The 25899-nt window shown below is 41.4% G+C and overlaps 2 protein-coding genes across 3 annotated transcripts; both read left to right on the forward strand.

Moving 5' to 3' along the window:
• The first annotated feature begins 430 nt into the window (after window positions 1-430).
• Window positions 431-15478, forward strand: ccdc120b (coiled-coil domain containing 120b). The gene is made up of 11 exons (XM_020086531.2): window positions 431-1041; window positions 7059-7205; window positions 7296-7387; window positions 8181-8311; window positions 9022-9123; window positions 9219-9339; window positions 9518-9577; window positions 10130-10283; window positions 10422-10523; window positions 10804-11841; window positions 13000-15478. Exons 3-11 carry the CDS (start codon window positions 7339-7341, stop codon window positions 13094-13096), a joined length of 1854 nt encoding a protein of 617 aa, XP_019942090.1. The 5' UTR covers window positions 431-1041; window positions 7059-7205; window positions 7296-7338; the 3' UTR covers window positions 13097-15478.
• A 902-nt stretch (window positions 15479-16380) lies between these two features.
• On the forward strand, window positions 16381-25589 carry LOC109628991 (SRSF protein kinase 3-like). 2 transcript variants are annotated; one of them, XM_069512277.1, is made up of 15 exons: window positions 16381-16538; window positions 17533-17809; window positions 17891-17999; window positions 18111-18198; window positions 18491-18578; window positions 18774-18880; window positions 19379-19544; window positions 19679-19704; window positions 19818-19874; window positions 21262-21628; window positions 22109-22209; window positions 24340-24447; window positions 24573-24642; window positions 24726-24831; window positions 25118-25589. In XM_069512277.1, coding segments are annotated over exons 2-15 (1626 nt in total). In that variant the 5' UTR covers window positions 16381-16538; window positions 17533-17577; the 3' UTR covers window positions 25119-25589. The 2 variants fall into 2 exon arrangements, with proteins under 2 accessions (XP_069368378.1, XP_069368368.1); XM_069512267.1 differs by having other exon boundaries at window positions 24726-24818.
• Window positions 25590-25899: the final 310 nt, after the last annotated feature.

Genomic DNA, 25899 nt, shown 5'->3' on the forward strand with positions numbered 1-25899 from the left:
ATTTGGTTTATGTTGTACATTATTAAGTTTAAACTTTTTAAAGTAGATAAATATCACCTTCACTTACAATTGTAAAATTTTTACTTTTAAAGTGGGAAATGTGTTGGTTGTCTTCAGACCATATTGTATAAACAAGTATTCAGGCTGTTTTTTAAAATTTGGAATAACACTTAATATATATACTAGCATGCGTGAGTTTAATAAACAGAAATAAATTAGGATTAAGTATAATAATAGAAAATACATATGTGTGTATGTGTGCGTATTTATTACTGTAATCTTGATTTCAGGGAAACCGCTTATATTTAACATGCTAATGTGTTTTTGTAAGTATTCAGCGACACTTTTCAATCAAGTTTAATGTTTAATGGGTATACGAGCATGTGTAAAAATACATGTATTTGTTTTAAGTATACTGATAGAAAAAAAATGTGTGTGTGTGAGTATAAATGTATATATATATATTTTTTTTAAATTATTTTAAATTTCTGTTATTTTCATTTCAGGGGAACCTCTTGAGTTGATGCTGATATGTGTTGTTTCCAGTGTTGGGCGACGCTGACACATGAGTCCATTGAACATCTGGAGAAGCACAGCAGTGTGAGTGGAGGAACACACTGAGGGCACGGAACATCTGGGCGGGGCAGCTGGGACAGCGGCTGTGTGGGAACCTATGGTGTAAACACTGGGTTCCATCCGGGGCAGGAGGGGACGAGGCTCTCTGCCCGCTCACAGCAGCTCTGCTCGGCTCAGATGCGCAGCGGCCCGACGCAGCAGCAGCAGCCAGCAGCAGGAGCAGCGGAGGAGAAGAAGAAGGAGGAGGAGGAGGAGGTCTGGAGGCTGCTGGTGAATTACAATTGAGATACGAAGCCACAATGAACCCAGAGGGTTATCACGCGTACCGACGCACGGTTCAATAATTAATCGCCGTCTTCCCTGGGATGGTTTCCTCCTGTGGTCCGACGCGGGGATGATTTTTCTCGGCTTGGTTTTGCCACAGAGGACCGCGGAGACCTCGGAAGGCATCGGTCATGCTCTCCGGTAAGAGAGGGGGGGATTCTGCTCCAAGATGTCCTTCTGCTCCTGACGGTGTAGTGATGAACACAACCTGTATTCTCCGCGTTAGCAGCTCAGGCCTGTGTTTGACTCAACGAGACAGTATTCGCTCCTGTAATTCAGATTTTATTTTACGTTTAAAAAACCGAGTTAGCATCGTGTCAGCGATACACCTGCGACATGTTAGCTTGAATGCTCCGGTTAATGAGTCCGGTGAGTGTTTGGTCATGAGCCGGTGCTGCAGATGGAGGATGGCCGCTGTTGCAGCCTCACACGCCGGGTTTTAATGTGGGAATTTAAATACAGTCATCTCTTCCTTCGTGCTCACATTGTTTTCTCCTGTAAACACGAGCGGATTGTTTGTGAGGCATATTCATTTAAAGAGCAGGGAACACCACAGGGCTGCCACCGCGTCTGGGTTCCATGGGCTGCGGCTGTAAACTAGTAAATATCCGTGTCATGCTTCTTCTTCTTCTTTCTGGGAACACACAACTTCTCCCTGTTGCTGCAATGTTGTGGAGCGGGTGAAGCAGGAGCATGCTGCTGCTGCTGCTGCCTGCTGGGCCCTATCGATTTCACTGCTCCTGTTTATACATACTGCTCGTTCTCATGCAGCTCTGCCAACCCTCCTATTATTAACAGATTCCTGAACAAGGATGTCTGTCTGGCTGTGAAAAAAAAACCCCCTCATCCAAATGTGTTGTGTGGGCCGGTCAGTCCCTTCAGGGTGATTCCTTGCTAATCCACCTTTTGGTGGTATCTGGGAAACACCTCTCTGTTTTCATAGGACTTTCCTTTTTTTTTTTGCTCCCAAGCGTTTTCTGAAAGTGCTGATTGCTCCTATTTAAGGGTTCTTGTATTTACAGGGCACTTTGAATTCATGGACCATTAGGCCATTTCCAAAGAGGCTCGGTTTAGCTGCTTTATTGCAGGGGGAAGCCAGGAGACCATTCATGCTCGGTTTCATCTTGATCAGGGGGAATTCGACACATGTTGGTGTTTGTTTTCACTCCTCACTCTCTCTGTTTGCTGTTGTCTTTAAATTGGCAGCATGACACTCCACTCTTCTGTGAAGAGCTCCCTGTGGTTTACATGCTGCTTTTGGTGTTGAGCCTCAGTCAAACACTATAAAATTGGACCTTGATCCAGATTGGTTTAAACACAAGGGTATTCATTTTTTCCCCCACTTAGTTACATCAAGGTGACTCTGCTCCTTTTATGATGCCCTTAAGACATGGACTGACATGATTTGAGCATCTACTTCAGTAGAAGCTGACTTAAAAAAACACTTGTGTTTAATGGGCAGGGTGTGTGCCACACGCTGACTTCTGGGTCCAGACCTCTTACCTGGACATTTGGACATGGATTTAAAACGAAAATGTGCTTTGGACTCAATCTAATGTGTCCTGGGGTTTAGTGCGGGAGCTCAGGGAATCAAGTCCCTGACTCTATGACGAGTTAAAAATACACCAGCAGTAGTGGCATGGATAAGAGACAGAACTCACCCACATTTCCTCAGCTACAAAGAACTTGAAGGGCACAAAAGAATCATATCAGGCTGTAACGCATGTATAATAATGACTGTAACTGCATGGCTGTGGCTGCACATTATAAGCAGCTCTGAACTCCCTCCAAAATCAACAAAGTGGATTACAGCCACAGTGGAACATGAAAACGAATCTGGAATAAATAGAGAAATCCCTCCAGGTGTTATGGGGCAAAGGGAAAATGTAAAGGAATAATCCCTTCAGACGTGAGAGCTGCATTCCTTTCTTTATTACTCCCCCCACCTCAGCTTAGCCGAATCCAGGTGGATAGCAATCACCAGGATTGCTTTGTTTCACCCCTGATTCTTGTGTCAAATGTGCAAAGGTGAGCGTCAAGGCCAGGGAGGAGAAATGGCGAGCCGCACGATTGGCCGGTCCGAGCTTAAGCTGACCTTAAGCTTTGTTATAAATCAGTATTTCATGGATATAGAGGGTGCATGAAGAGATCACATTAGAGAGGGGGTGGGGGGTGGGGTCACCTGACCTTCCATAAGCTCTCGACAGTTCTTTGGTCAGATGGAGGTAGTTCAGTGGAAAATCCTCCTCATGGAATCAGCTGTAACTGATGCTGACCGATCTCTTTTTCATTTGAAACTTGCTTCTTTTTCCTTTAGACTGAAAACATTTGGGTGCTGGCATATCTATTTCTGATCCTCCCCACATCTTACCATTGTAACATTCTTGAATTTGGATCCAGAATGGCAGAGAGAACCTGCAGATAAAGGTCACTTTACTGTTCTCTTCCAAAGAACAAAGCGAGGGTCAGAGTTTAGAGGCATCAGGAAAAACCACCGGAAAGCGACATTGTGAAATGACTCGTTTCGGGACCTTTCACACTCGTTCATCTGGAGCTGTGTCGTGTTCACCCTGCTCTGGTTACCATGTGTAAGTTTACAACAGCAGCTGTGTCAACGACAACAGTCAACATGAGGGCTGCCGGCCTCACCTGTCTGTGCTGAGGTGATATTTCAGCTGCTCTCTTACATCTCAGCTGCTCTGTGCCGCCTGTCGAGAGAGACTAAACACATTGTGCATCCATTGTCATTATCAGCGGAACTGAGGCTTGTGCCTAAGGCTTTCCTGTAACATATTAAGACGCACTCAGTTTAAAGTCATGAATTTTATTTTATTGAATCAGTTATATAAACGCAGTAGACAACAGTAGCCTGTTCCTGCGACTCTTGGGCCAGATAAAAGCTGACAGCTAAAGAGAGTGAATCTCCTTTAAGAGCTACGAGCCTTCCTGTTTATCGTGGGGTAAGAAAACTGTTGCCTGTAGCAGTTTAGCTTCCCTATGAATGTTGTGATTTAATACGTATGACTTCTAAGCTGCAGAGGGAGCAGTGCACTTCCTTTTGTGGACACGGTTTGGACCTATACCTTACAGGCCTCAGTGTTTAGCCGGCCGGACTTGAATATTAAACCTCTCGCTGATTTGCATTCTGTGATGCATGCTGCACAGGGACAGCTCACTCTCATTGCACAGCTCATGTTTTAATCAGCACGCCTCCCTCAGTAGAATCTTTACCCCCATCCAGAGCCGGTGCCTCATCCCCTCTACATATGCTATGTCAACATGTGTTTGATGATTGTGGTGCGTTCATATTTCTTATTCACATCTCCTCTGAGCCTTCCTTTTGATGCCGTTCTTTGTGACTCTGTTTATCTGGGTCTTCATAGTCCTGCCATCTCTCCCGCAGCCTTCTTTCTGGAATGCGATGTGTGTTGTACCTGTACCTCGGCGCACATCTGCACACCAGATGTTAAAGGAGTTAGCGCTTGACTTCAGTCAGCGAGACCACTGATCATATCAGGTGTGTTATTTGTTAGGCTCAGTGGTTGGAGGGCGACCTGTTGCAGCTGGTTGATTCTCATTCTTCCTTTAGCTCTTGTCATTCATGAAAGCAGAACTTGAGGTTTTGTTAATGTGTTAGAGCTTTGTTACATATATTTGGTTTGTTTCTCTCTACTGTGATGTTTTTATTCTTCCCTTTACAGAAAGAGACATTCTTGTTAGATTGTGGCTCATATTGAGATGTCTTTCTCTTTCTCGTTGTTTTTCTTCAGCTTTTCTTTCTACAAGTGCCCCCCTTTCTGATCTAGCCATTTTTGTAATTGCTCTGATACGGTCAATATTTTGGGGCTTCCAGTGTAGACAGTGTATCTAGGCCAAGACGCTTCTGTTCGCCACACACTGTTTACAGTCCCATGAGTCCATACAATTTTTTATAAATCACAAACAGCAAAACTCATTTATAGGTGTTTAAGGTCCAGGTTGACATGCAGGCTAATCTCTATACGGCTATCTGCATATGAATGCAGATCAATTAAAAAGCTGATGCACTTCAGTCAATGTATTCCACCTCTTAGACCCGCCACACAGACTGTCTACCTGCAGACAACCAAGTCTGCTCAAATGTGATTGCTCAAACTAGAAAAAGAAACCACATGGCTTCCAGAACCCAAATCGTACAGTAAAGTATCAGTTTGAAGTGCAGCACACACTGTTCGTGTGATCGAACAGCTAGTAACACACTGTACTTGTGCTGGCAGAAATAGAACCAAGGTTCAGCAAGTGTTACATGTAATAATGCTGCTGCTCTTTGGAGAGAAGTGTGTCAACTCTGTGATACAAGAAATCTGACATGTTGCATTTAGACGCCACTGGTGTCTGGTGCTCTGTAGAAAGGTAACAAGAAGAGGCTTGGTTGATTAACACCTTGTAAAATTAGTTTCCATGCTATGCATTTGCTAATATTAGCACCATTTCTCTACAGGTCAAAACCACAGGGTGTATTGAAGTGAACAAAATTGACTAATATCATTGTTCATTTAGAATTTAATTATTTCTTCAGTCATTACCTTTAAAATACTGTTATATCAGTTATAGCAGCAAAAATGAAGCATTTTTCCGGACCGAAGGATAAGTGTTGTAAGTTGTAAACGACAAGAAGGACATGTTTTAGTAGGTGAAAAGGAACATACCAAGTTTCTATGCAATTGTTTTTGTAACTGGACAAAGCCATTAAAGAGGTATGGCAGCCTTTTGGCTTCTGTATTGAGCTTTCCAGTGACGGTCCAGTAGAATACCAAATGTCTCTGTCTGTCTTCTTTACTGCTTCTCTCTGGGGGTTTATCACCTCTCTTCTCAACAGAGCACAGACATGACACTGCATGTCCACTCCCTGGAGAATGTCCTTCTCAGTACATTAGATTAAGTTGAAATCTGATAATCATGGACTAAGTTTTGTTGAACAAGATTCATGTGATGAGCTTTTGTCTGAGGGCAGTCATAGATCTGCCATTTGTTTGTGTGAAAGGCTCCTACTTGTCTGTCAGTGGGAGGTCAAGCATGCTGGGGGCTTTCACACGTACAGGAGCAAACAGCAGCTTCTGGTTCAGTTCCAGGACAGGGGCCAACGCAAACTCCATGGAAGCATTTCAAGTATGTCTTCACACAAAGTGAGCCTCATTCTTTATGATGTTTGATGGAGGAAAACACAACACTATGTCTTACTGACCCTAAAAAGCAAAAAGCTGGTCAGTCGTGGAGGGGAGCTTTGAGACAGTGGACAGAGAAACGTTTCTTCTTTAAAAGATGTGATGCTGGCAGAAGCAGTCTTTGGACGGTAATTTTGATTCAGCCCTCGAGGCCTTCCGTCTAGATTTGTTGAACAGAGTCATTTCATGATTTACTCGACTGGCAAAGAGACAGCAAGATGCTTGTTTATGGCAGCGATTTGTGAGCAGCGTTGAGTGAGAGGCTTTTGGCAGAAAACGCTATTGCTATTTTTGGATTTCAATTCTCTATTGGGTATCATGGAAGAGGCTTTGTTTGTAATGAAGATCCATTATGTGGAGAAAAGTGCATATAAATCATTGCTTAAATTCAGCTCTCAGCAACAGTTATATTTCTTCCCTTCTCTTTTAGCTGACATGACCAGATATGTAGCTATAACATATAGTAATGTACCAACACTATATAAAATACATTTCATGTAAACCTTGATGTTTACGACAGCAGCAAACAGGAAACTCCCTTGAAAGTAGGTTTTATATATTGCCCCGGTTATTTATTCCATCACTGTGTGTCTACCTCTGCTCCTCTGGCTCCCTCTTTTTCTGGAGTCGTAACTGAGCTATTGAGACATAAAATGCACACAGTTTACAGTTCTCCATATATTTTTAATGTTACTTATCCTTTCTCATTTTACATTCTCTTTCACAAATTAATTGGTTGCTAATTTCATCTGAGAGGTAATTTTAGATAACTGCTTTTTCTGTGTTTACAATACTTTTAAATTTAATGCAAGGAGTAGAGCTGGGCAGTTGACCGAAAATGTATCAAAACCAACATTTATAACCTATAACTGATTAATCTTGCTCATGTTGGTTAATTCGGTTAATACTTTCCTCAATGTGTGCATTCACCAACTGTCGGGTTTCTGTCTCTAGATTCCTGAGCTGAGCTGCACTGGATCCCCCCCGATGCTACCTGGCGTAATCAGATCTAGGAGACACCCATGTTTATCTACTATTGACTTCTTGGAAATGCAACTACTGACTCTCCACCTAAAGTCAACACATGGCTGAAACTGCAAGGTTAGAGAGGATACAACACTTATCAATGCCTATATATATATATATATATATATTGTTGATGCATGTAAAACTTCATTTCTTTCTCATCAGGTGAGGGTGTGGTTGGGAGCGTGAGTCCTCAGAATTACATCACATGGAGGTCAAAGGACAACTGATCACATCAATGGGTCTGGGGGCTCCTGGTGAGTGAAAAGAAGCGCACCTTCGTGTCTGGACAAGCCTGAAGTGGTCTGGCAAACCTATCAGATTGTGTTTTTTCTGACAGTTCAACAGAAGGAACATGTTTTCCTCAAGGGAACAGCCAGCTGAAAAAACAGCTGTTATGTGTGAAGGCCTTTTGTTCACTCACTGTCACCACAGCTGTCAGATAATGTTTTCAGAGCTCTGAATTACTGGGAACAGACATCGTATTGTTTGAGACAGGCATAATAAGACTGTTTTAGTCTATAGAGTTTCTTAGTTTGATTCCTTGAAGGCTCAATTTCAGTCATTTGGACCAAAAATATTTAGTCTGTAGTTGGACAAGCCTGGTACTTAACATATCTCATGACAACACAAAAACAGTGTTGTTCCATCGCTCAAAAAGTGTCTTACCCAGCCCGTGGTTCTTAGTGAAGAAGTGAATCTTTCAAGATGGGTCAAATATAAGTATACATTTGAACTTAGAAAAAAAAAACAAAAAAAAAAACTGTACATTGTACTTTTAGTGAAGTTTTCCAAAACAGAAGTTGTGAGTTTGTTGGATTATATAAAGCAGCAGGACTCTTTGTGTCAGACTGACTCAAAATAATCTACAGTTCATTGTTCAAGGTAATGACGGAACATGTCACTCACTGCAGTTGTGTGGCTCCTTGATGTGTTTTTATATGTTTTTGACAACAGACATGGGATGTGTTGACAATAAATATTAGAAAATATTTCCACCCACATCCCGTGATTCGTCTAATTCTTTCTGGTGGGTTCTGTGATGTGTAGATGTTCAAGGCAGCCAGGACAACAAGCTGCAGGCTGAGAGGATTGCAGCTCTGCAGGAGAGAAAACAGGTCCTGGAGGCTCTGCTCCACACCAGAGTGGGAGAGCTCAAACAAGTCTGTCTGCAGGAAGCAGTGAGTAGCTCTATCTTCATGTATGAAGCATACATGGGTCAGGGTACAATATTTTCACCCTGTAAAACTTTTTTTTTTGTTCATTTGTGTTTGATCTGTGTTAAAGGTTGTTTTAGTGTATTTGTATTACTCACAACTTGCTGAGAATCTGTGAGATCTTTGTTCTCACTTAAAATGAAACACATATTTTTAATCACTTGACAGCTCCAGAGAACTTGTCGGTACATGTTAATGAAGCCACCGCAGTGTCACAGCTTTTCAACCCATCCCTGTGTTTTCAGGTTGATGTAGTGTATATCACTCTGTCTTTGTGTGTTTTATTCTTTTAATCACAATCTGTTCTTATTATTTGATTTTCAATCACCAAGCAGAGGTATTAATTTATTAAGATGATACAGACATATAGCTTGTGTGCACAGGAGTTTCTGTGGTATGAGCCTTTCAGCAATTTTCCTGCTCGACACGATAAATGAGTGTTAAGCTGTGCACACAATTATCATGTTGTCAGTGTATCTAATTTTGAATCTCTACTCATCTGCAGCTGTTATTCTGTTTTTTACGTTTTATTATCATAGCAATATATTTATTATAAAAATTTCAATGCAGTTAACTATTTAAAGGTTTTTAATGAATCTTCTGGTAATGTGTGAATTTTGGTTTTATGTAAAACCTCTGAGCTCATACAGAAGGATAATGAATGTCCTCTATAGGAGCTGACTGGGAAGTTGCCACGTACTTTCCCCCTGGAGACTGGAGAGAAACCCCCGCTGGTGCAGCGCAGAGCTGGCGTGTTGCCCAACACCAAGGCAGAGGTAAGTCAACATCTTGAATATCAATTGTGTTTAGGCAGCAACTGTAATGTTGTGTATACTTGGGGTCTAACACGGTCGTCTGTCCCTGGCTGCAGGATGAGGCTGCCCAAAGAAAGCAGATGAAAGCCATCTTCACCGGTGCTCTGTACAGACACTCGGAATCAGACAGAAATGTCCCAAATAGCAAGAGGACAGTTCATCGAGGGTGCCACACAGGTATAATTACACAGCAACACTGATAATAAACACATCAGGGACACGTGAATAGAAAACAATCCACATTGTTGTCAACATTTTATGTTTGCAAATCACAATGACCTTTGCACTCAGGCTCAGCAAAGATATCAAATATCATGCTGCACTGTCTTTGACCTGAATGGTTATTGTCTTTCAGAGGACACAGTCATGTCAGAGAGTACGAGCTCCATGTCAGATTCAACATCCCATGACAACGGTGAGTCATTTTACACCAACATTAGTGGGTAAGGGGAAAGGCGATTGACCTTTGTGTCATTTCCAACATCACAAACACCCAGAACTGAGAAGCTCTCTCACCATGCTGTTCACCTGGGTGTCTCATTGTCATCACTGCCAATCAGACCTGGAGCAGATAGTAACCAGCGTCTACCGCACATTGTATTCCTGTGTCTTAACAAAAGCATGATGTTAACAGTTGCTAGTGGGTCTTTTGACCAGTGGAAAAGGGTCTTAAGTGTCTTAAGCCTCTGGTGGATACTTTGTTGTATTTACATATTCAGAATCCTAACTGAAAAATTTGTCAGTGTTATGCTTTTTACACTTAAAATACAAACGTGCTAAGAAGGTGTGAAGCTAATTATCACTTCTCTTGTTCAAACACCAAATAAGACTGAGCTGTCACATTTCCGTTGTAAACCCAAAATAGCACACTTGGATTATTGTGCTTTTAGTGAAGTCGATACGTTTTTTCATGTGTGAGTGGGCTTCACTACAATAACACTTTTTTTGTTGTTCTTCTCCCCAAAAGAGTCATCTCCCAGCGTGGCCGCTGACCAGCGCTCTCTGTCTCAGCCCCGGCTCACTGTGGGCAGCCCTGACCACCGCATCAGTAGGAAACTGTCTCCAGTAGAGATTTACTATGAGATGAGGACACGTCGCAACTCTGTCACAAGCTCTGTCAGGTACTGAAAGTGACTCTGTGCTACAGGCTGTGCAGTTTGATCTGTTTGTACATATTCCTATGCACACATGCACGTGATTGTTTTTATATATGTGTGATAAATCATAAATGCATCAATGTCCCCTTGTGTTGCTCACAGCCCAACTCACTCTTTACCGAGAAGTGCATCTAACGTTGAAGGAAGAAGTGTTCCAGCGACTCCTCTTTTGGCGCGAACTGCTCCAATCAGCGTTCATGTCAGGTAATGTGGGATACGAGGCTGCTTTTATCTGACGCAGCACAGTTCCAGCCCCCCTGTGATAACTGTGTGTTGGAAAATGCTTGCTGACTTAAAAAGGGTTGTAACAATAATTAGTGGCATATGTTACTCTACCATCAAAGGCTAGAGCTCATTAAATTGTGCCCCTTCTTAAGTCCTGTGAATTACAGTTTTGTAGTTTTGCTTTCACTCCCTCTTTATCCATAGTTCTCAGAGTCTTCTCCTAATATAAACTCTTGCTGTTCTCACATTTCCACCTTAGGTCGGATGCGTCAGGGGGTAATGGTTTGAAGCAGTGGTCTGGCAGCCTGGATGTGCCATACATGATTCCATTGGCACAGGAGGGCTCTTCTTCTGACCGGCGAAGCTGCCCGTACAGCTCCCGGGCCAGGCGCAGTAACAGCTCAGAGGCCCTGTTGGATAGGTCGAGCCTCCCTGATGATCCAGCACCCAGAAACGGGATGCCCCCCAGAGGAGGGCCTTACAAGAGCTCAGAGACACTGACTGATGGCAAGCTGCGACACATTCACTTAGGCAGCCCTGAGAGACATGTGGACGGCTCTGTGGATCAGGCCAAAATGCGTCTCTCCATGGGCGGCAGAGGGGCAGGGGGAGGCTACAATGAGCTACTCATGGACTATATCTGGGGGAAACAGCAGAGGTTGCAAGTGCAGCACCACTTGTACCAGTCCACAGGCAGGATCTGGCAGGACATGTCCTCTCCTCGTTCATCCACAGCAGTGGTTCCTCCCCATGCCAATGGTTTTTCTCATTCCCAGGTGCATCTCCCCAGCACTGCACCTCCTTACAGCCCCATGGTCCTCAGAGGGTCACAAGCCGAGCTGCGCAGGGTCAAAGTCACCAGAACCAAATCTTGTGGACCTTTTATGCCTTTGCAGCAACAATCCCAGGATGGAATACTATTGTCAGCATATGAGTCTCCCCTTCCTGCCTCTGGCACCACCACATCCTCCATCCCCAACCTGCACCCTTACCAGACTGAGCTGTCTGGCCCCTCCTTCAGTCGCAGAGCCCCACAGTTCTCTCTCCCGACCCCAGAAGACTCAACTAGAAGCCTGCATAAAGCCCTGGCTCTGGAAGGACTGAGGGACTGGTACCTGAGGAACGCTCTTGGCTATCCACCAGCTGCCTCAAAGGGTCACGAGACGGGTATCTCTCGCCTCTCACACCCCAATCCGTTGGTGCACCAGGCTCAGTCTGTTCAAGGTGAAGCAGCCAACCTCAACAGGCCTCAGATACCCCAGTCAGCCAGCTTCCACGGTCTCCCACTGCATGGAAGGTCAGTACTTTTTCTTTCTTGAGCCTGTGTGCTTTTTTCTAACCCAAATGTCTGTTCAAGGCAAGACTCAGTCTTGTAGGCTAGGAATAAGTACTCTAACTTTCTGTCATTGTTGTGCATTGTTTGGCATTTGACAAGTACATTACAAAGCAGAAGAAATGTGCTATCACCTAAAGAGATGAGATTTTTTTTGTAGGGATGACACAATATGAAATTTTGGTGCCACGATTATTGTCAGAGGTCACGATTTTCACGATTATTGATACCATAGAATGAAAAAGCCACACAACAAACAATATAGGGTGAATAAATAGCTAATAATATAACTAATGAACTAAAATATTTATTATTATCATCAACAATATCCAGTTAGTTTTTAATGTGTCACATTTTGCTATTTAAAAGTATTTTTTTCTTTTGCCTTATTGTGGAAGGTTGGTCATTGAATTTTTGTTTCCTGTCATTTTAAGCAGTATAGGTGTATGGGACTTTTATTGTGAAGGGTCACCGACGGAAGTCATTCAGTTTTGTGAGCGAGTTGTTGACTAGTACAGGAAACTGTCCTGGTTCAAGCCACATTCTTCATGTCCTTATTATACTATTACTACCTCCAGTACAGGTGAATTAAACTAAACGCTACATTTATGATGGTTAGTACTATAGTTAGTACTATAAGTATTTAAAATACTAACATGCATGTTTGCAAACACATTCACTCAATCTTTTTGTATCGCTGACACTTAATCCGGTTTCTCTCTGGAAAATTGGAGTAATCTAGCAGGGGGTTATGCTATTACTCTTACCCTGTCCCCAACCAAGCCATCCATCATTCCAACTCTTATAATCATTGGGTTTTTATTTTTGTTTTCATTTGCCTTATTTTATTTTGCTTAATCAGCATTATCTCCTGCTGCGAGCTGGCTAATACCAACGTCATGAACTTTGATGCGATTATGCATTAACGCCCCCTAAATCGTCAAGGATTTTTACTTTCTTGATTAATTCCAAAAGGATTTTACTAATTTACAAGCGAGCCCTCCTCTGAGCTGAATCATAGTCTGACCATGATTCCTAATTTTTATTTCATGAAGATATTCTCTCACTGTGGTTCTACGCCTTTGTGGAGTGTTGTATTGATTTGTCTTGCCTTCCCAACAGGTCGATGGAGTTTTCTCTGTATCAGGAGACTCCTCCACAACAGCTGCAAGAGGTGACCCCAAAGGAACCCAGTGCTGACCCAGGCACCCTAGTCTGACGCAGCAGAACACACACACACACACACACACACACACACACACACACACACACACACACACACACACACACACACACACACACACAAACTATATTATGAGCAAAAACACTGTAGCCTCACATTCACTTACACAGACAAATAGATACAATGTGACCTCAATTGCAAAGCAAAACATGGCGACCTCAGCAGAAAGAGACTGTAGTAAATGGCAAACTGTAGCTGTGCAGTGTGAAAAAGCCTTGGCAAGTTCCCCGTCTTACAACTGATTTCACCAGTATGAAATTAAACCCAGTGTTCTCATGCGGATGTACACTGGTGTTGACTTACAGATTATCTAGTACCAACAATATGGTTATGGTGTTCTCCATATATCGACCTTTCTGGTCCAACACAAGCAGTGAAATCCTTCCTTATAAACCCTGAAAAGTCTCCTGAGATATACTTTTTTACAGAATATATACAGTCTAAAACACTATTTTGTATCTTCTGAGATATAAAGAACAGTTATATTGAAGAGGTAATTTATTGCTCATTAATCGTGTGATGTATAAAGATGTTATATGAGCTCATGTCATCTGAAATCTATTAATACATGCCGGTGAATGTGTATTTGTAAACTATACAAAACGCAAAAATCATGCTTCAGTCCTCATCTGCTGTTATTTTCACAGCCATTTGTATCTTTCATGTTTGATAAATGAAACGGGCCACGAACTGTAGCGTAACTGGTGTAGCAGGACGGGAGTGCCTAAAAAAAGTTCTAATATCAAAACTAAACCGTGGTTAGAAAACTTTAAAGTGCTTTCTAATTATCTGAAATGCTAGCATTAAGCCTTTGTGAGCTTTAGGCTAATATCAATGTGAAAGCAGTTCACGATGTCAGAGTTGGGGTGTTTGGAATGATGTCATATATTGTGATTTTTCACTTTTTGTTTTCTAGATTCAGCTCGATGCTGGCTGATAGCTTTCTCTGTGCTGACCTTCCACCGAAACGAAAAATTAGACCAATTTCAGGAAAAACCTGAGGGCTGTAATGAGACCTACTGTATGGCAGTAGCACATGACTGTATGACGATAATTTACCCATATCAAATCATATTGTTCTGCATTTACTTGTGGAGGATTTGAGCGTCATACAGAGCACTTTACAAACATCTTAAGCCTTAATTCCTTGTGAAATTGTCACCATGAGAGATGACAGGCATTGGGAAGATGAAGACAGGGTTTATAAAGGGGCTAGTGAGTTTTGTCAGCATCTGCTGAAGGTCTATTTGAGCGTTAGTCTGTATATAGCGTGGATTGTACTGATGAGTTTCAAGCTGATATTTTATTCCCATACTAACATTGTAATTTTCAAACTAACCCACAAAATAAATATTTAATCACAATAACCTCCCCCGGTCCTTTCACCCCCAAGTGAGCACTATTTAATTGGTTGTAAAAAAGTGAGGTTGATGGTGTGAAGAGATAGAACTGCTGCAGTATTGAATGACGGTGTGAGCAGGTCTCATACCAGTACATTTGTTTGAGAGTTGATGCTTGCTGACTTTTGTATTTGTAATGATTTTGAGTCATTTCATATATTTGGTTTTTGTGCTGTTTCAAAAAATATTAACAATACCATTTTTTTTAAATCTGAGTGGTTGGTCATAATATATTTTAAGAGTATGTGTAGCCTCATTGTAAAATTGAGAGAAATTGGCTCAAGAAACAATATCTTCAAGGAAACTGAAAATATTTTCTTGATGTAAACAGAAATTAACGTACATTTTAGGTGGTTTTTTTCCCTTTTAATGTACTTGATCTTTGGACATTTAGGGCTCATTTGAATGTAGTTCTTTATGTGTATCATATGTGATGTTTTTTACTGTTGCATTCACTGTAGCACAGCACAGAATGTGACCTGGTTTCTTCTGCTGCCTGATGTGTTCACATCCTCTTAGTATCCGGCTTCATAGAGCTTCATCCAGCTGGTGAAAACCTGAAATCAAAGACCAAACTGCTGTGCACTGGGGGTCGTAAATGTATTTTTCATATAATGTACTCTGTAAGTTTAAAATAAATTATATAAATTTAGCTCTGAAGCAAATTTATTCAAACTATACTATATTTAATAACGTATAACATTTTGTAGCTATCTACTGTAGCTCTTCCTCATCAGTGCGGGAATCGGTAATCTGTGTTTAAAACCATTTCATTCAGCAGTGTGATGTGTCAATATTTGATTATTCATTTTTTTAAAAGATACTTAAGTGCAGCTGTTTACTTTTTCACTCCTCTTTATAACTAGGCCTATGGAATAAGACTAAATGGGTCTGTCCTATACTGTATGTATGAGATTGTGCATTCATTCTACTAAATAAAGTGTCATGTTGAAATCAACTCTTGGTTGTTTATTGTAAGGCATAATGTAACGCATGCTTTTTTTAAACAGACAATTTGGTATGTATGAAATAGAATTATTTTCTCTTTACTGTACATTAGATTAGATGACTTTTATTGATGTTCAAATTATAGTAAATTATTCATATATAGGCCCATATACAGTATATGCTCATAGATATACCACAAACCATCCATGCACAAAAACACAAAACAAAACAAAAACATGTGGTAAGCGTGTGTGGAGTGACTTAAGTTTTGTTAATTAAAGTAATGTCTTATTAAGAACAGTTAATTTCATTTATGCTTTTAAAGACACTAATTAATTTACATTACATTTTTACAAATTGTTTAGTTTAGATAGTCAGATAAGATCAGATAAAATCAGACTTTGTCAATTCTGATGGAGTATTTATTTTAGTATCAAGTGAAAATAAAAATAAAAGTTAAATCAAATGATTAAGTATATACGGAGTAAATACAGAACTAGTGCCAGATAGAAATAACAAGAGAAATGAGAATAAAATAAATAAGTTGCATGAGAGAGTAAATTTGAATAAAATGTCAGTAAGTAATAATGTGACCTGTACTCTTACAATAAGGTAGCAGTTATTACATGCACTTTTTTAAATATTGCCTCATATCAAAACCTTAGGACATACTATTCAGGTTGTAGTTTCCTGTTGAAGATTTTTTGTAGCAAATTTATAGGAATAAAAAAACCTAATAAATAAAAATAATACTGGATAGTTGGGAGAATGACCAGCTCACCAGCTCCAGAAGTGAAAAATGTTATCAGGATCACAGTGAACCAGCAGTAGCAGCAGTCTGCTATTCCTGGAGCTGACACACACACACACACACACACACACACACACACACACACACACACACACACACACACACACACACACACACACACACACACACACACACTCACACACACACACACACACGCTGAGCAGAGAGCAGCACGCGACCTGAGGGACTCTTCTCTCCTCGCGCCACGCTGCTTTGATCTGATTTGATTTTGATTTAAAGTGGACACATCACAGACAGGGTGAGTAGCTGGTGACTGTTTATTAATATAGCTCCTGGTTGTTTGTGTTACCGAGTGTTAAAGTGGAAACTAAAACAACAAGTAGAGCACAGTTTTACTCCTGAGAAACTTCCTGTAGAAACCTTCAAAATAATACTGCTTAGTGTGGCTGAGGGAGCTAAAGGCCAAAGAAGTTGAGGGCACATTTACACAGTGTAAACAAGAAATGTCAATATAAGAAGACTTAAGTAGGAGAGCATGTTTGTACAAAGTACTGCTAACACCAAAGTGTCTAAAATCGTGGACAAACGCTGCTTAAACAACTGGAAACAACAAAGCTAGCCTAAATGAACTTTGTTCAGACTTTTCCTTTCCTACAAGGAGCTAATATTCTTTGCTGTATTGTTCCACAAATATTTCACACATTTCAGAATGTAATTCAACCAAATATTAAATCAAACATTATAAAATATATGGGCGGGGACAAACATTTAAACAAACAGTGCAACAACTAAACTGCAGCTACAGTGCCAGCTATGAGCTGATGACCTGTCTTTTATTTTGAAGTTCCTGCTAATACTTTCAACTTTTCCATGTCATATGACCTAATCTCTCACAGACATCAGTTCCTCCTGCCAGCTCCACACAAAGTGTCCAACCTCTCAACAGTAAGCCCACCTTAGAGACTGAACTTTCGGGGAGAGTTTCTCTTGTCCCTTCACTTTCAACTCCCAGAATGCAGATGAAAGTCATGTCTAGCCATATGTCCTTTGAAACGAGCAGTACGGTTTCATGAACAGCTCGGTTGCAGCTGGGTCAGTGTCAGGAGCTATTTACGTTGACATGCCATTCATCCAGGCTAAAAATAAACATACACATCCACTGGCCCTTTCGAAATGTCATTGCAAACAATCCACCACAATCAGCACAAACTACACAAACAGCAGCTGAATTCTTGTTTCAGACATGACACCTTATTCCATTTGTAAGTGTTCAAATTCATTTTTCGTTGCAGTTTTCTCCCTGAGTGCTGCCGTCACTCATCAGGCTCCTGTTAAACATGTCGTCATCATATGCTGCTGCCATTTCATCCCTCATCACAGCCAGCACTTTTAATTCACCCATCAAACCCAGACCTCACCCCTCCCCAGACACATCAGGGAGTCCTGAACCTTGCCCCCAGCCCCACAAATCGCCTCACCACCCTCCAGCTGTACAGATACACCCTCATTCATCTGAGCCTCCGGTGTCGGACGAGGAGCAACAGGAGAATCCTGCAGATTATGGCATAGGTAGGCAGCGCCACATCGTCAAACACCAACACTCTGCCTGAGATCTCTCTTCGTTGATGCAGGTGGCACATTGTGTTGCAGGTGGTTACTACCTGGTTGAGATCGGAGAGATTTTTGTTGGCCGTTATCAAGTGGTCAGAAAGTTGGGATGGGGTCACTTCTCTACTGTGTGGCTCTGCTGGGATATGGAGTAAGTGCAGGTTTTACCTTTTAACTTGTCATAAATAAGATAATAACAGTGTTGTTATGATGTCATATTACATTAACATAATGGCTCACTACCATAATTGTGTGCATGCAGGAGAAGGCATTTTGTGGCTCTGAAGGTGGTGAAGAGTGCTCAAATCTACACAGAGACGGCACTGGATGAGATCAAACTTCTGAAATGTGTCAGTGGGACCACATGGATTTTCTTTCTTTGATAAAATTTGCAAAGTCTTGGGGTACACATTTAGTGAACCTAACGAGTGTTATAAATGCATGAGTGTCTACATAAAGAGTAAGTTTAGTCTATTCACAGTGATTATTTATTTATTATGCCAACACTAACACAACCAACATCTGTGTTTTATTATATTTGTTGAATCAAAATAGCTGCCAGATTATGATCATTTGCTCACTTTGTGATTGTCCATTGTACTTTTTGTTGATATTGAGATATTTTCAACATGCCATCATCAGGTGAGGGACAGTGACCCCAAAGATCCTAAACGAGAAAGAATCGTGCACCTTATCGATGACTTCAGGATCTCTGGAGCCAATGGTGAGCGTATCCTTCACAGAGAATCTGTCCCAGTGTCATTATTTATGAACCCCGTGGTGCAGGTATGCTTTTCTATCAAGTGGTTTTTTACCCTTCTGTGGTAATATGTGGATCAGTGTCAGCGTGTTTAAGTTCCCCAAATACAGAAGAAACTCTGAACCAAGTGTACAATATGAAACAAGGTCCTTAACTGCTCACCAGATGTGTGCATGGTTCTGGAGGTTCTTGGCCACCAGCTGCTGAGGTGGATCATCAAATCCAACTACACTGGGCTCCCGCTGCCCTGCGTTAAGATCATCCTCAGACAGGTGCTGTACAAACATTTACTCTATCTTTAAAGAGACATTTTATGCTCATGTTCAGGCTCCTAATTTAAATTTGTATTATGGAGAAATACTTACATGATCTAATAATCGTAAAACATCACTTTCCTCATATTCTACTCTCCTGCTTAAGTCTTCTATATCATACTCATATTTTCAGTCTCCCCTTTGAAAAAGTCTGGCTTTGTTAGGGGGCGTGTCAGACTAGCAGCTAGGCGTGCATTATGGCGATGTGAGCCTTCACGACATGACATCAGCTCCCTCTGCCTTGAGCTTTAAGCGTTTTAACTTTGCAGACGACTTACATACAAAAACCTTTATACACACTAGAGGAAAGGGAAAAGTTGAAAAAGCATAACCTGTCTCCTTTCAATCATTCTCCATATCTTTCACCATGATTGGAATCTTTTTGTGAACAGATCAGCTTCTATTTTTACTCCTCCTTGACAATGACAGTGTCTAAATTTTCCTCCTTTATCACAGGTTCTGCAGGGTTTAGATTACTTGCACACTAAATGCAAGATTATCCACACAGACATCAAGCCGGAAAACATCCTCCTGAGGGTGGATGATGTTTTCATTCAGAAACTGGCGTCCAACACCAAGCTATGGCAGCTGCCAGTGTCCTCTGCTATCACAAGCTCCCCAGGTTAGTGATGCTATGTTAGGCTATAGTGCCCTTTTTGTTTTGGTTGAATTATAAATATGTTGAATTTTTCATGTTTTTGTATTTTAATATTCTGTGCTTTTTTCCCCCTTTGTGGCGATTTTAATTTCTGCCAGTAAACAGAGGCCTCAGGGAAAAGACGGTGTGTAGCCTGAAAATATGATATTTTCTTTATCATTTAACTATTTTAATGCTTGACGTTTTGTTTCTTACAATCAAATTATAATTTGTGGCTTCCTGCTGTGACTTCTTAAGAGTTTGTCCAACTTTTTGGGGAAGCTGACGGGAGTTTTCCACACTCTTGGGGAGTGGGTAAGATAGATGTTGTGTTTTTGAACCTGAGCTTCTTAACTGCATCTTGACAGCCACTAAAGCCTGGAACACACTAGACGACATATCAGATTGTGAAAAGGGAAGGGAACCAGACATTTATCTGTACAATTACCTTTGGGGCACATAGTATCTAACACAGATATTCTGCTGAACTGTTCTTTCATCACACATTGACACTAAAGAGAGAGAGAACATCCCAGAGCAATATTGTACACTTTACAACAGCACATTGGTGCTGTGTTTACAGAAAGCAGCTCCTGTTGGAGTCAAAACAAATAAAGAGCAGAAACAAGCAATACTTTTTATTTTATATATTCTTACTGAACAGCTATTGATACAGTATCTGTATCTATCAAAATGACATTCCAGAGATAGAGATACTGAAATAGTCTGAACATAAACGATGCATGTCTCCATGTTTTCTCATGCTTGTGTTGAATATGCATGTGAAAACACTTGCTTGCTCTTTTGACAGGTTACACCAACTGGCTCCTGTATAGTTGTGTGAACGGGGCAATATAGCCACTAGATTGCACTTTACTGCTTTACAATGATTAAAAAAGATACAAATCTTAGTGTTAAGATATTCCTTTTTTATTTCATGTAAAGCTATGTGGCTTATTGTAACTACAGAATAAAAAGATGAAAATGTATGAAGAGAATTCATGGCACTAACATAAGATTTTAGGATTCAGTCTGTGTGTCTATAGAACATGAAAAATGAAAGCAGAAAGACAGGTGAGTGTGTGCGTCTCGCCGGGCATTGCGCACCGCTGCTCGGCCAGTGGAGCCTGTGCACTCCACCTGGCTCTCTGGCCAGAGCGACATGGAGAGAGAAAGACGGAAGGAAAAAGAGAGAGGGATCAGACTGAGAGACACGGTGAAGTTGACGGGGCAGGCACTGGAATCTCTGGAACGCTGGAAAAATAAATACGAGTGAGTGGGGAGGAGCGCTCGCTCCGTGTGCGTCTAGCCGGGCACTGCGCACCGGAGCTCGGGCTATGGGGCCCGTGCACGCAGCCTGGCTTCCACTCGGGGAGTTGAGAGTAGGGTTCGCCTGCTCCGTGTCTAGCCGGACAGATAGACATATGTTATGTATTTTATCGCGGGCCAGATATAATTGTACCACGGGCCGGAAGAGTTTGACATCTCTGCTGTGGAGCATTGCTGTCTGTTTGAGTGTGTTTTTACATACTACCACAAGGGGGTGCCAAATTCAAAGTTTAAAGTAGCTTTAAGTTGCATGATTTTCTGCACAGGCATGAAGTTGCTGTGATGATTCATTTATTCATTCATTGGTTCATCGTTTTTTAATTCAATGCTTATTTCTTATTGTTTCCCTCAACTGAATGAATGCGTCCTGCAGTCTAACAAGGTCTCCAGGAACCCGAAGAACCGACTGACGAGGAAAGACAGGAGTCGACGCGGACAGGATAGCAAATCTGATCTCAAACACAAAGACAAACCTCATGTGACATTTACTGATGTCACGCCTGCCTCCAGCACCTACAGCTCCACCTGCCAGTCTAAGCTCTCAGGTCCTAACCTCACATTAAGGAGGCAGACCCTGCTGCTGGAGGACGGACTGGACTTGGATCCATTTAGCCACAGAGACTCCATCTGCTCGTGGCCAGACCTAAAAACAGATGCTCCTGTCTCTGGCTCCAGGTCAGCGTTGTTCCGTCAGACTGCTGAGAAAGAGCCACCTCCACCTTCATCATCCTCCCCCTGTGGTTCGTCTCACAACATTTGTATTGTTGTTTTGTCCCACTAAACTATCATTTGCATGAATATGATGGAGGATGTTTATCTACAGATCCTGTTAAAGGTACAGTGTGTAGAATTTAGTAGTGAAATTGCATGTTGCAGCTGAATGCCCCTCATCTCACCCTCCCCTTCCAAACATGACAGAGAACCTGTGTTCGCCTTCAGTTGTCATAAAAACTCAAAAGGTGTTTAGTTTGTCCAGTCTGATGGACTGTAAAAAACATGGCCGCCTCCACAGAGAGGACCCCCTCGATGTAAATATAAAGTATTTAAATATAAAGGGCCCCTTCAAGGGTAAAGAAAACTACAAGTCATACAATTTTGATGAAACACACTAGTGAAAACATCATGAGGATTATTTTATATTAAATTCGTGCCAATAGATCCCTTTCATCAAAATCTTACACACTGCACCTTTAAGCATCAAGCTCTTTAATGTGTTACAGGTTTCAGTGACTCTGACACTTTACCTTTGGATCTACTGAAGCCCCAGAATGCTGATAAAATCCTCATTAAGATTGCTGACCTGGGCAATGCCTGCTGGGTGGTGAGTTATTCATTTTTAGATTAGATTAGATTCAACTTTATTGTCATTGTACAGAGTACAGGTACTGAGACAACGAAATGCAGTTTAGCATCTAACCAGAGTGCAAAATAGCAATAAAAGTGCAGAGTCTGTGCATATGTAAAGTGGAATAATTGAATAAATAAGATATATACAGTAAGAGTTGGGTGTGAAAAAAAAGAACATAATTGGGACTAGCAGCAATTGAGGTAGGTAAGTACGGTTAAGACGGTAAAACAGTAACAGCAAAATAGTATTTTAAGTACAGGTAAAAAAAGACATTTTTGTGCAAATGAGCAATGTGCAAATGTTCAGTGGTTGTCACTTGTGTGGGGGTGAGGGTGGGGGGGTACAGTGCAAATGATTAGTGGCTGGAGAGGTGTGCGGCAGTCAGCAAGGGGGGGAGTGGGAGATATAGTCTCAGGGGTGGGGGGGGGGGGCTATCTCCGTGGGGCAGAGTTCAGTAGGGTGACAGCCACAGGGATGAAGCTGTTCTTGAGCCTGCTGGTACGGGAACGGAGGACCCTGTAGCGCCTCCCAGATGGGAGGAGAGCAAACAGTCTGTGGCTGGGGTGTGAGCTGTCCTTGGTGATGCTGCGTGCCCTCCGCAGACATCTCTTGCTCTGGACAGCCTCGATGGTGGGAAGAGTGGAACCGGTGATGCGTTGGGCAGTTTTCACCACCCTCTGCAGTCTTTTGCGGTCGGCGACAGAGCAGCTGCTATACCATGTTGTGATGCAGTTGGTGAGAATGCTCTCAATGGTACAGCGGTAGAAATTCTCCAGAATCTGAGGAGACAGATGGGCCTTCTTCAGTCTCCTCAGGAAAAAGAGACGCTGGTGTGCCTTCTTGACTATAGATGAGGTGTTAAGGGTCCAAGAGAGATCCTCAGAGATGTGGACACCCAGGAACTTGAAGCTGGCAACACGCTCCACCTCCATCCCGTTGATATGGATGGGGGTGTGTGCGTCATCTTTCTTCCTGAAGTCCACAATAAGCTCTTTGGTCTTCATGGTGTTGAGGGCCAGGTTGTTGTCAGCGCACCACAGCGCCAGATGCTGGACCTCTTCTCTGTAGGCCGACTCATCGTTGTCGCTGATGAGGCCAATCACCATTGTTATTTGACAAGAATAATACCTTTGAAAAACTATTCAATTAGAATGGCACTCAGTAGAGTACATTCCTTCACCCCCTTTGTATTTAAATTCAGTATATCTGGATTTTTATTTGGATTGGCTCCAAATTACACACCCTCATACATATAACTTCCCAATACGTGATTATTTTTGTTAAAGAGCTCTTGAATCGGCCTCTGATCCAGATCTGCATCCAAAAGGTAAAGGGTTCTTTCCTGACTAATACAACATCCTTCCACCAAGTTTGGTGTTAATACATCCAGTCGTTTTTGCGTAACCCTGGTAACTAAGAGACAGATAAACAAAAACAGATGAAGACATAACCTCTTTGGGGCGGGTAATTAAACAATTTTCCTCTCAAACTAGAGAGCTGCCAGTAAGTGATAACACTTTGTCCTCCATAATTCATGATTAAGTCTGACAATAGAACATTTTTTCATTTACCATCATCTTCATTGTGCCACCCAATGCACATAGTGAGAACCCTGCTGACTGGCTTAGAGTCTCATGTCAGACTCAGACTTATGTGCATTCATATTTGTCATACCATCATTTTTTGCTTATGTCAACTAAATGCAGCACTGCAGACTTGATTTATGATTTATGTAAAAAAGAACACTACAAGAGTTTGGCAAGCACATATAGCAGGTAAATAAAACTAACTGACAATGTTGCCTCTGATGAGATATGTGCGAGGGGAGAAAAATGTAGATGAAATAAATATCTTTCCCTTAGAAATATTTTTAATTTAGTTTTTTTCTTGAAATTTAAATAATATTTGTATATCTAGATAATAATTATTGATACAATTTTCTCTATACAAAGACAATTTATGCTCAGGTAAAGAGTAAAATGTTTGGTGTTTTAAGTTTCACTATATTTTCCAAGAGCTGAACAAAAATGAGGACTGTATTTAACTGCAATAATCATGGAGATACAGGTTATTTAATAAAATCTAATCTTTTTGCTTTGGCAGCACAAACACTTCACTGAGGACATCCAGACGTGTCAGTACCGCTCTGTGGAGGTCTTGATCGGCGCCGACTACGACACACCAGCCGACATCTGGAGCACTGCCTGCATGGTGAGATAAATACACGCATAGATTTGTAAAAAATACTTCTCAACCTATTATTTCTTATGTTTATCATTAAATTTAACATTTCTTGATTTAACATGACCATCTTTGTTCCTTTGTGTCTTCTTTAGGCTTTTGAGCTGGTGACTGGGGACTATTTGTTTGACCCCCAATCAGGAGCAACATTCTCCCGAGAGGAAGGTTTGTTTGAGCCACTACATCCCTTTTTGTCCTTGATTAAACGAAATATATGTCCAATACAGAATGTGCCTGTGTCTCCTCAGATCACATTGCCCACATAGTTGAGCTGCTTGGACCCCTGCCATCCCAGTTTGCCCTCTCAGGGAGGAATTCCAAACAATACTTCAATCGTAAAGGTAAAGTAAGTTAGTAAGTATGTGTAAAAAACAAAGTTACATGTTATATACTGCCAAATAATATATACTGAAAATAATATTTGAACTCTTCCTAAACTCAGAATAAAGTTTTCATATTTCATACTTAATTGATAAAAAATATTTTTATTTTACCACATAAGTTTTATTATCATGGAGGAGCCCTCACAATTGTTCAATGGTACAGAATGTTTGTGGTAAATTCAAAACTTTATACTAACAATTTATTTGAAAAAAATGTTAAATCATCAAAAGTGACGTCTTCTTTCCACCTTGTCCAGGACAACTTCGACACATCTCAAAGCTGAAGTCATGGAGCTTGTTTGAAATCCTACTAGATAAGTACGAGTGGCCTCAGGAGGAAGCCGTCAACTTTAGCTCTTTCCTCTTGACCATGTTAGAGCTGCTGCCAGAAAAAAGAGCCACCGCTGCCCAGTGTCTGAAACACCCCTGGATCACCTCCTAGACACAGCGGCCCTGCATTGTTCAGAGCCCAGGGGATCAGCTCTCTGTTCAGCAGCAGACTCATAAGTTGGATGTGACAAAGGACTCCAGGCAGCTGTGGGAATAATCAGGTGCTGGCATCATGCGCACAGCTTTCATAAATATGTAGTAGCTTCACTAACAGCCTTTTCCCAGTTTAGTTGCTTGGGCTTTTAGACATTGTTCATAAAAAAATGTAACGTGTCATTTGAATGTGTTATTCCTGGAAAAGAGCCTTCGAACATGTTTCAATAAACTGACATAAGATCACTTTTATTTTTTTTGTAGTTATTAACAGGTACAATTGCTCACACTACTGTGTTTTAGAGTCAATTGTAAATTGATTAAATTGACATTTTGCCTATCAATCATTCTCAGTAACGTATAATGACAGAGAAACATGCTTATAGTATTTTATATAATCTGTTATAAATCAAGACCTGAAATCTCTCATTCACCACAGTATTCAGACCTTTTATCAGCACATCATAGAAGACACTGGTAACAATTACAGCTTTTTGTCTTCTTGGTTTGGTTTGGTTTGCACGACTTGATTTGGGCAGTGTATCTATTCTTTTAT

Source organism: Paralichthys olivaceus, chromosome 2 (genome assembly GCF_024713975.1).
Source record: "Paralichthys olivaceus isolate ysfri-2021 chromosome 2, ASM2471397v2, whole genome shotgun sequence".
Taxonomy (NCBI): Eukaryota; Metazoa; Chordata; class Actinopteri; order Pleuronectiformes; family Paralichthyidae; genus Paralichthys; species Paralichthys olivaceus.

Bases quoted from the DNA above. Each gene is read 5' to 3' on its own strand.
- LOC109628991 (XM_069512267.1), top strand. From the start codon at position 17,578: ATGTCGTCATCATATGCTGCTGCCATTTCATCCCTCATCACAGCCAGC. The intron at 17,810-17,890 runs GTAGGCAGCGCC...ATTGTGTTGCAG, and splicing joins TCCTGCAGATTATGGCATAG to GTGGTTACTACCTGGTTGAG. The intron at 19,705-19,817 runs GTGTGTAGCCTG...TGACTTCTTAAG, and splicing joins GAGGCCTCAGGGAAAAGACG to AGTTTGTCCAACTTTTTGGG.
- ccdc120b (XM_020086531.2), top strand. From the start codon at position 7,339: ATGGAGGTCAAAGGACAACTGATCACATCAATGGGTCTGGGGGCTCCT. The intron at 9,340-9,517 runs GTATAATTACAC...ATTGTCTTTCAG, and splicing joins TCATCGAGGGTGCCACACAG to AGGACACAGTCATGTCAGAG. The intron at 10,284-10,421 runs GTACTGAAAGTG...TGTTGCTCACAG, and splicing joins TCTGTCACAAGCTCTGTCAG to CCCAACTCACTCTTTACCGA.